A 10879-nucleotide genomic window follows, 5' to 3' on the forward strand; every position below is an offset into this window, starting at 1 on the left:
AAAGAAGAAGAAGAAGAAGAAGAAAAAAAAATCTCACACAACTCTACCCTGCGCCTAACCTCTCCCCTCTGCTTCCTCGGCCCTGTGGTTTCTCTCTCAAATGATTACATCAATGCTGAAAATCCGAAAATCCAATCTAATTATTGAAAATTAGAAAGTGACACCATCTTCCTGCAGCGTGCGGCCTAACCTCTAAACCAATATGCAACGGAGAGAGAAACGCTAGACAACAGACGGTGTCTTTGTCTCCCAAGGATTAGAAGAAACCACAGTGTTAAACGAGGCTCAAAATGTTATCATTAGAGGGAGATAATTAGACAGTGAGTTTCAGGAGAAAACTGCTGGAAAATGAATTCATGAAAAATAACCACAAACATCAACTCTATGGTTGCTTAGATTTGTGGGGTTAAAGGCTCATTTAGAAATAAGTCACTAAACAATTTGTTTTGTGAGCTCTACTAGAATTTTCCGTTTTGTAAAGCCTGTGATCAGCCAACTTGTGCTGCCACTCTCTTTTGGTTTTCCAGTTGAATTTAATATGATATAAGCAAATGTTTCACAAGCTATATGGCCAGGGGGGTTAAAGTAGGCTGGAACAACTCCCATGCAGTAACGTGCAGGATGCAGTAATCAGGAAATAAAGCGCAGCCTGGTAGCATCAGATGGTCTGAAACATAATGTGAGGTGTTCTAATAGGAGTCAGGGTTCTGTTGCCTAGCCTGTAGAGGTCGTTGTGTCCCTCCATGGATATCCCCAGATCATCACTGACCCACCAGCAAACCAATCATGCTGAACAATGTTACAGGCAGAATAACGTTCTCCACGGCTTCTCACTTTCACGTCTGCCATATCCTAAAGGTGAACCTGTCCTCATCTGTGGCACCCTGTGGACCTGCCAATTGTGGTATTCTATTACAAATACCTGTTGGGCTCTGCAGTTCTGGGCAGTGAGCACAGGTCCCGCTTGAAGACATCAGGCCTCAGGCCACCCTCATCAAGTCTGTTTCTCATTATTTGGTCAGAGACATTCACAACAGTGACCTGCAGGAGGTTATTTTGTAGCTCTGGCAGTACTCATCCTGTTCCTCTTGCACAAAGGAGCAGATACCTGCTAAGGATCTTCTGCAGCCCTGTCCAGCTCTCCTAGAGTAACTGTCTGTCTCCTGGAATCTCTTCCAAGCTCTTGAGACTGTGTTGGGTGTTCCTTTAACGTCTCTGAGCATTGGAACCTTCTGTGTATGCAGCAGTCACATGATGGGTCAAAAACAATGCACAAGAACTATTATTATGTCCCAGTTTGAACTTTTCACTGTGAAATCGGATTTCCATCTTATCACAGGGTGTTACATAAACAGTGAGAAAATCCCTGCTCCAAAAGAAATGCCTGTGATCTCCTGTTAAAGTGTGAAAAATACAATTCAAAGTGTAGTTATGAGGTATGCTTGAATTGCTTCAGTGATCCTGACTTGATTTGATACACTAAACATGTGAATTTAAAATGCTATGCTGTTGAAAACTGCTGTCAGAGTTCAGTTTCTTGTGCAGTGCAAATGAACAACACAGAATGTACGTCAGCTTTAATTAACCACATAATCAAATGGCATATAAACTCATTAGTTGCTGTTTTACAGCAAGTTCTATTCTTTTGCTTGCTGTCCTATGAAGCTCTGCCTTAGCTGTTGTTCTGTAAATGTAAACCCAGTTTTTCTGGTATAAAATCTGCATTTGATGTCTGGGAAAAATGTTCTTTTTCTGTTAGATGAGCATAATGCATGAAACTGTTAAAATCAAAAGAACTGACTGACACACAGAGTACAGGTGTGGTTTTTGCATGACCAATAATTCTCTTTTTTGTTTACTACAAGATATGATACAAAGGGGAATAAATGCAATCACAAATTCATATCATCAGTTAAATACTGAAGTTACTTGACACCAGGGTTGTCATGCAGCTGGACTTCAGTTGGGATAGGCTCCGGTGGAATCAGTGCATGGTGATCTATTACAGCATGCTCTGATACCAGATACTCTGAATAACTGGTTTCATGTCAATCATTGTAGTATCTGCCATACAAAAGAATAAACACAAAGAAAAACTACATTAAGGTGTTGTTCTGCTGTATGAAATAGCTTGGCCTTTAAAGGCCTCCTGATCTGGGCTGAGTGACTTTATTTGCACTTTGTTCACCAAATTCTCTTCTACATGCCTTGTGTTTGTATTCCATTAGGAAGGATAGAGCCTTGGGGAGCAGGATGGGGGGAGTCTCAATGTTCACCGTTGTCAGTAAAGACAAGCATCACCAGTGCTGATCACTGATTCTTCTTGTGGCACAGCAAATATTTACCCCTTTTCACATCAGACCAGAGGACACTGGCTGGCTGACTTCATGTGGCTATGTGAATGTCTTTGGTCAGCAATAGACTGCTGCAGGCTGACAGTGATGGTTTGTCAGATGTGCTGCTTAGACACAGCCCAGGCTTCTTGTTTTGCCAACAAGAGGCTACTGCCACCTAACCCTTCTTTAGAGTAACCTGTATTGTCTGGTTAGACCTCCTCCCATGACTGCGTGGCTAAGCATATGAGCAGACTTCTTAACTGACATCTGCCTCACGATCCTTAATTTATTGAATTGTTAGGATCCAGTCATTTATACCCTGATCATAGTGCATAGAGTGGATGTTAAAACCATATATGTGGGTGTATACAGACTTTTTAATGATATAATAAGAAGACAAATGGGAAACAGTTAGTCGTCAGTAAAGCCATGGTTTATTCACATGAACATTCTGAAAACTGGATACATCTTTGGTTCTACTGTATAATCTGTCTCAGTTTGCTGTATATAATATGTACATGGTTGTATACATGTTTGCATTCATCCCATAATTACAAACATTACAAATAAAAAAAATCACAGTGGGATAGAAAGTTAATATAAAACCACTGGATAGAAATAAGGGATACAATGGGCATTAACACACATTCAACATTATTTTTAAAAGTGCTGAAATTGAAATGAGTTCAATTCTTAATTAGCGATGAACGGAAAGACAAATGTGCACCATTAAGAGCACTTGTAAATAATATATAGTGAATATCTCTACTGCAGATATTAAATAAAATGTTGCTTTAGAAAAGGCACTTTAATTGCAATAATCTGTGTTACAGTGCTTCACTGGAACTAGTGGATGAACATGAAAAGTTAAAAATAAATGAAGCCATATTTGAAGGAGCCATGTAATGTGGCTGTGGTCTTATTAGGATTGAGAAGGGATTGCTTGGGAAAGAGTCGGTGGGAAAAAATTCTTAACTTGCTTGCTCTGCTTGCTTGTGAGCGAAGCATGAAAAACGTGACAAACCAAAAGTGCCGTCAGGTATGGGTTAGGAATTACAAACAAGCAGAGGGGAAAAAATGAGAGTAGAGGAAAAGAACAGAGACGACAGCAGGAAGAGAGAAAGAGGAGCAGCGACCATGGCTTCTATATAGTGATTACCTCCACACACCTCCAGTACAGATATTCTGTGATTTGCCACAACCTTTCTGTGCATGTGTTCATTAACTCCGTCTCCATGGTAGCCGAAGTGGCAGTGTCGAGGCCTGAAGTCACCCAGAGGGTGACCTTGCCTTTGACAAGAGCACACAGCTGCACCCATCTCTCTTTCTGCCTCTGCTCAAATCCATCCATTTCCTGAGCCAGCTGCCTCTCTGTCACCCACTCAATCCCCACACCCAACCCACCCCAACCCACCTCACCCAAGCTTAAAGACTGGAAAGGAGTTGGCACCCGCATCCTCTTCCTCGAAAACAGCCAAAAGGAGCCCTTCCTTGGTCTCTTTCTCACACACAAACTGAACACTGTGTGTAATGAGAATCTATCTACCAGGTCCTACTGGGATCTGAAGCATGAGGAGCATGTCCCGCCTTTGTCCTTTTCTAATTGAGGCGTGATGGTGTCTGGGACTTCCGACTGGAGCATGTCTTTCTCACTGGCAATGATGTGCTTCACCAAGCAGTTGGCTGCTTCATCGATGTTTATGTTTTCCTGAAAGCAGAGAGGGAAAAAGAGGAGGGGGGGTGATAGAGGAGAGGGGGAAAAGAAAGACAAAGAATATGAAAAGGTAGGAAAACACAGAAGATCAATCAATGTTATAAGGCACTAAACAAGATAGAAAAAAGCGCTTGCAGGAGGAAAAACCTGTGGTAGTAATTGAGTGAATCAAATGGACCGTCACTAAACTGAAAAGGTGGAAGAAACACAACAAAACAGTCAGCAGCAATGATGTGAACGCAAGCTGGAAAGAGATTTTTGCATTTACTCTGAGTGGTTGCCTCTGGTCTGACACACTGACAAATGACAATGCATCCCTCTTTTACACACAAAAATGAGGATAAAAGCATCCACAGCAAAACCTAATGAGACCTGTGATTACACTAAAAATGTATATTTTTTCAATGTAATGTATTTATACAGCACCATATACCAACCACAGTCACCTCAAGGCACTTTATATTGTAAAGTAAAGACTCTACAATAATACAGAGAAAGCCAAAACAATCCGAGATGATTGCAAAAATACTGGAATAGGCAAAACCTGGAATTATCCATTTGCACAGTATATATAGAACACTTATATATGTGTGAAAGACCTGCATTATGCAGACCTGAAATCTAATTTATATAAATTCTCAACATTAGAGTTTTTCTATCCTAATCTTAGAAAGAATTAAAAAACCTAGATGAACTCAGTGATGACACAGTGCGTGTCTTTGATTGATGGATACTGCAGTAGCTCAGAAAGGAAATGTCATCGTAGTCAAATGAGGTCTCTAATAAAAACAGAAATAACTTCCAGAAGTGTCTCTCACCCTGCCCTGCTCTACTCTTTCAATATAAATTTAAATAAGCTGCATTTTTCTTTTTTTTCATGATCCAGTTATCAAAGTTTAGTTAGGAGGAATTTTACCTTAGTTTGATACATAAAACGAAGATGATACCAAAAAGTTTCTTCACATAGGAATTGGGATGCCTAGTTTTAACATTCCAGAGCTAAATGATCCTCTAAGGAAACTCATCTTCTACAAAGCTTCTCCACCCACAGGAATACAACCCAAATGTCAAACATCCATTTTATGCTGAGCGTGAAAAAAGACTGACAATCACTTATGATGAGAAAGATGCATTTTTCTAACATGTAAAGTCTACTGCAGCAGCAGTTGTGTGCTTAATATTTTAATATCCTAAAGATCTAGCAGGGTGCCGCTCAAATAAAATGTATTCTCTATCATGTGCCAGCTTCACTTCTTTCCTTTCGCAGAGTTTTTCACAATAAAAACTGTTGTTGCAAATTTTGTAGGTTACTGAGCTGCAAAAAAGTCAGCTATCACCTGGATATAATATAGTGTTTCCAATTAACATTCGAGGCATTAAGCTCTGAACTACTTAACATTTGTGATGGATTATTATTTATATTTCTGGTTAGTGGAAAAAAAAGATGACAGATGATTTATTAGGTGCGACTGTTTTGCAATGTCAGGCTTTCAGCAAGGTTAATACTCAGTTTATCTCTGTGTGTTTTTTTAATCATTCTTCCCCTGAAACAATTATTGTCGTAGAAGTTATCGTCATTATTTTTATAAAGCTTCATTAACTTGTTTGTTGGTCTTTTTCTTCTACTGTTTTTATACATTTAAAATATTTTACAGATTGTATTTTGTTTTCTAATGGTATAAATGCCATTTATACAGCAACTAAAACTATAGAGGACAATAATGCTTTGCTGAGGACACTGAGCATAATCTATTTCGGGCCTGTGGCAGCTGTGGACCTCACAGATTTATACAAATATTTGTACAAAAAAGCAAAAGTGAGAACAGATTTTGTATATGGTTAAGTGGCTGAGTGTTTTTGTTAAGTTTTATTTGCACTTTCAGTGCCGTATATGGCTATGCTTTCTCACACCTCAGTCTATTTTCTCCTCTTACCACCCAGCTGTGAGATTCCTAGCAGCCATACTCAGGTCTGAGTGTCCCGTGTGTTACTGTGTCACTGTGTGTTGCTCATTTCACAATCAGAATACACCCACCACATTTTTATTTTCTGTCTTCATGAGTGAGCCTTGAATCAAACTTTTACTGTAATTGTACTGTCTTCTATTTCTTATTTGTGCTCAGTATTTAAATATATTATCTAAATTCTTCCGTTCATCTTTAAATATTATTGCTATGCTGTCAGTCCAGTCTAAAATCTGTTACAAAGGCTTCAGACTGACTGAATATAGCAAATGTAACAAAATATACTTTGTAAGCAGTTTAGGTCTTTTAGCTGAAAGTTACGTTTTGGTTAAAAATATAATTTTCTAAATTGCATCCGAGTCTCTGCGAGCATAAGAATAAGCACTTTTTTCCTTTATGGTTTGTGCAGTCAGTGGAAAACAGTGTGCCGGTATATTCCCTCAACACTCCTGGACATCCTGTCTGGATAACAGAGCACCTGATGCAAGTGCAGCTGACCTGGAATAACACAGAAGGAACGTCGACTGTGAGACTCTTGTGCAAAAGCAGCAGGGCTCCGTGATTGATATGCAAATACTGAACAGACTGGGACTGTTAAACTCAGCACTTTTAAAGGCTCTCTTCACATCCTGAATGTGCCTCTGTGGTGGCATCTCCACAGGGTAATCAGGTGCTAGGTCTGATAGAGTCAAGGAGTCAGCTGCTTCCCAAGGACATCTGAGGAGACAGGACTTGCTGACACAGGGGGATTGAACCTCAGAGCTCTGTTGAAGGCTGCTCTTTGTTTCCTTGTAGTTAAAACACTGTGTGTGTACGTGTATTCGTGTGTGTGTCTGTGTGTCATCTTTCTCACCTTAGCAGAAGTCTCATACCATCCCACAAAGCCATTCTCCTGGCAGAACTGCTCCATCTTTATTCCGTTATTGGTCAGTACATCCCGACCCTGGTCACATTTATTGGCCAGAAGCACAGTGGCTACATGTTTCCCGTTGGCAAGTGTCAGTTTGGAATCCAAATCCTCCTTCCACTTTGTGACAGCCTCAAAGGAGGCAGGCCGTGTGACATCAAACACGATAAATGCACCCATGGCTTCACGGTAATACACACGGGTCATGTTGCCAAACCTCTCCTGACCTGAAAGACGTGCAAACAAAGTGACACACACACACACACACACACACACACACACACACACACACACACACACACACACACACACACACACACACACACACACACACACACACACACACACACACACACACACACACACACACAAAGATTATTGCTTGTTGTCACTGTGATGGTTTTTAAACTTTTCATACTTTATTAAAGCACATCGTGAATTTTCGATAGACCAGTATCACAATGGTCTATCAAAGGTGTCACCTTATCAGCAAAATGTAAATAATGTAACCATTGTATCATTTTGGGTGTATTTATGGATGCTTTCTTTACATATTTCACCTGCATCCGACACTTCAGACACACAATTTTTTTTCCATTCCATTACAAGACAAGCAGCAACAGATGGAAAAAAGGCAGAATGGGAGAAAGAAATGTGTCTTTGGAGTCTCTGTGTGTAAGACTGTCTATAAAAAAAAAATTCCTCAGGGTCAAATTAATTTGATAAGCCCTGTTGGAATGTTGTATCCAAACACATTTTCCCATCCATAATTTCTGCTGGAGGACCATCAGATTCAGCTGCGCAGCTGCAGAATAAAATCAAGACATTTCCACACTGTGGAATAACCAAAAATCAAACTGGTCTACTCATCATGGCGTTCAAGAGAAGATGCGAAGAAAAAGGGTTTTGAGTCCCACAGCAGTGTTTTGGTTTTTTTGAACAGATGGATCAGACCACAAGGTCAGATGCAGAACAGGTGGGAGGCAGAGAGGTTTGCTCAAGGACTTATCTAGGGGCAGATGCTTGTTGAAACAGGTCGGCCATTGGAGTATGTCAAGCAGAAAATTATGCCCCTGGCCTTCTCAAACACACTGCTTTCTGGGCAAGTACATAATAGAGGATGTTTGAAAAAGCCTCACTAGAAAACTTAAGTATCTCTTTACAACAGATCAGATCAGGTATCTTTGGGTGTTACTACTCATGTCTTTGTGGATGTAGTGTTGTAGCTGTTTGCAAATATTGTATCTTTGCTAATATTTAACCTCACTCCTCAAAATAGGTACTACTTAGGGGCCTTTTAGGCTCATAGAAAGGCAGCAATAGTGTAACTCTGCAGTTCAACATAATCCACGAAAGTTCAAAAGACTGAAAATGATATAAAGTCAAAGAGAAAGAAACAAAACCCTAAAGGTTTTTTCTCTTATGAGTACATGTGAAGTTAGTTCTGCTACACTGACAGCACGGCATAGAAAAATGGGAGACAAAAATAGAAAGGTCGAAATTGTTTATCTTGGTAAATGCACAGAACAGCGAGTGATTTATTACATCTGTTGCATGAGAAAACTGTAGCTCATTACCAAATCCCATAACAGAGCTGGGTGAGTTTTTTCTTAGATTCATAAAAGTGAGACGCAGTCATAAATATTTCAAGAAAAGGTTTGTACGTAGCGTATTTACTTGAGATAATCTTCCATCTTAAAGGGTTTAATAACCTTTAGGTGAGTGTAAGAAGCACAACGAGTACAGTGCAAGACCTGCGGCACTTTTCTCTGAGGGCGACCCTCATCTTTGGCTCATAATAAAAAGCTTTCTGTGTACAGGAGCTTGGGCCTCAAAATCTCCCTCACATGAGTTTGAGACACATGACTGCTTGCGCTTACTGGAGAGAGAGCGCACAGGAGGGGAGAGAGCGCACAGGAGGGGAGAGAGCACCAGGTCTGAGGATTCTTCTAAACCTCAGCAGACACTCATGTGACATGAGGCTGTTGTAGTCTTTCTGTCATCTTAACCAACAGCACCCCAGTCAAAAGCCAGTATTATATCTGATTTCTGTCATCGCCAGAAGCAATCTAAAAACTGTAAACCGACAAGTAAACATACTTGAACTTTTATTATAATAACTTTGGTTTTAAAGCAAATAAAAAACTTTCATTCCTCATCCCTGATGACATGGCATCCTAACACCTACAATTTACACTATTCAACTTATATATAATACTTCATTTACAAAGTATAGACTGAAGGTGTGTGATACTTGGGATCTACTTGGGGAAAAAATGAGAAAACACTTCCTTTAGTTACACTGTGTGTGTGTGTGTGTGTGTGTGTGTGTGTGTAAGACAGCTGCTTTAGAGCAGAAAAACTCCGTACTGGGGACCGCATGACATCAAATTATAAAGGTGATATAATAAACATGCTTTTATTATGTCATCAGCTGGAACATGAGCTCCCTGTTTCGTTCCAAATTAGATAAGATTATTAATTTTCTGGCTCAACAGACCAGCTGGTGCAGAAGGTTTTGCACAAGTCTGGAAACAATCTTAAAGTGGCACACCGTTACTATGACGACACTGATTTATCATGGGAGCATCGTGATGCTCCTTCATCAAGGTCACAAGCAAAAGCTCATCGTATATATGGCTTTAACCTTTTTAACATGTGATTGTATGAGTGCATAGCCAAGTGATTGGAAGGCAGGAATTTGGAGTCAGCTGGTACAAATGACGAACAAGTCTGGATGTGTGTGTGTGTGTGTGTGTGTGTGTGTGTGTGTGTGTGTGTGTGTGTATGTGTGTGTGTGTTAAAAAAGGGTGAACTGTAAAAAGAAAAAAAATTCTTGGACTGGTGTGCTTTTGTTTCCTTATAAACCTATGATTTTTTAAATCTAAAATAAACAATATTTTTACAGTCCACAATCAGACAGCTCACACATTTTCCTGAAATTACAAAACATGTCGTTTCTACTGGAGCAGCCAACCTCTCATAAGTATTTCATTAATTATTTGGAAAGCTTTAGCACAGCACTTACCGAGGAGTAGAAAGTGGTTTTTACAACGACAATCATTGTGTGATTGTGTGGCATTTAATGAAGACATAACGGGCTAAATAATTGTAAACAGAAATTTCTTTACGATTATAGCTTGTCACTTTCATTAAAGAGTTATCAAATGTTATGGTAATTTCACTTAAAAGACTAATTAACCCTCTCCAGCATGTTTTCTGCATAAGAAAATCACACATTACCAAAGAAGTTATAAATTGATAATAATCTGCTTTGCATAACTTCTAAATGTAACATACTTAAAACACTTTTAGGCAAAAAAGGAAACAAATCGCACAAATCCTCTTGTTTCTTACAATCCCCGCGGTGTTATCGAACTGTTTCACCTCCGGTGGGTAAAAAGTTGGTTTACCTGCGATGTCCCACAGCTGAAGGCGCACGGTCTCCTGGTCCCAGTTGAGCACTTTGAGTGCGAAGTCCACGCCGATGGTGGCTCGGTAGTTGGGGCTAAAGTTGTGGTGGACATATCGCTTGATGATACTGGTCTTCCCAACCCCGAGGTCGCCTATCACAAGAATCTTATAGAGATGCTCCTTATGGTGGTTGTTCTGCATGGCGACCGAGGAGGGCGAGAGCCGAGCATGAATCCACCGTATAGGGAAGACCTGGGGATGATAGAGGGAGACGCACAGGACAGCGCAGAGAGAGCTGGGGAGAGCTGGGAATGAGAAGGGGTGGCAAGGTACGCCCTGGCCCACAGAGGGAAGCGAGGCAGAGACGTCTGGACCTTGTGACTCACGATGGGCAGCTCCAAGCTGGAGAGGCAGCACTTCTCTTATATTGGCTGACTACTACTGCTTGTTTTGTATTTGCGGACTACTTTTTTAGATAAAAGCAGTCAGCAAAATGTAACCTGCTTTATGGAAATGATAAAAGATGGGGCATAACAGTGCCTGG

At 40.3% G+C, this 10879-nt stretch overlaps 1 protein-coding gene across 1 annotated transcript; it reads right to left on the reverse strand.

Annotated features, from left to right (window-relative positions):
- Positions 1 to 2751: 2751 nt before the first annotated feature.
- Positions 2752 to 10859, reverse strand: rab38a (RAB38a, member RAS oncogene family). Its single transcript, XM_031743080.2, has 3 exons — positions 10335 to 10859; positions 6868 to 7148; positions 2752 to 4044 (listed from the first exon to the last, which is right to left on the reverse strand). The coding sequence occupies exons 1-3, from the start codon at positions 10534 to 10536 to the stop codon at positions 3889 to 3891; spliced, it is 639 nt and encodes a 212-aa protein (XP_031598940.1). The 5' UTR covers positions 10537 to 10859; the 3' UTR covers positions 2752 to 3888.
- Positions 10860 to 10879: the final 20 nt, after the last annotated feature.

This window comes from Oreochromis aureus, linkage group 14 (genome assembly GCF_013358895.1).
Source record: "Oreochromis aureus strain Israel breed Guangdong linkage group 14, ZZ_aureus, whole genome shotgun sequence".
NCBI lineage: Eukaryota > Metazoa > Chordata > Actinopteri > Cichliformes > Cichlidae > Oreochromis > Oreochromis aureus.

Coding starts and splice junctions, on each gene's coding strand:
- rab38a (XM_031743080.2), bottom strand. CDS start 10,536: ATGCAGAACAACCACCATAAGGAGCATCTCTATAAGATTCTTGTGATA. Junction 7,149..10,334: donor TCAGCTGTGGGACATCGCAG/GTAAACCAACTT, acceptor CACGTCTTTCAG/GTCAGGAGAGGTTTGGCAAC. Junction 4,045..6,867: donor GGTATGAGACTTCTGCTAAG/GTGAGAAAGATG, acceptor CTCTGCTTTCAG/GAAAACATAAACATCGATGA.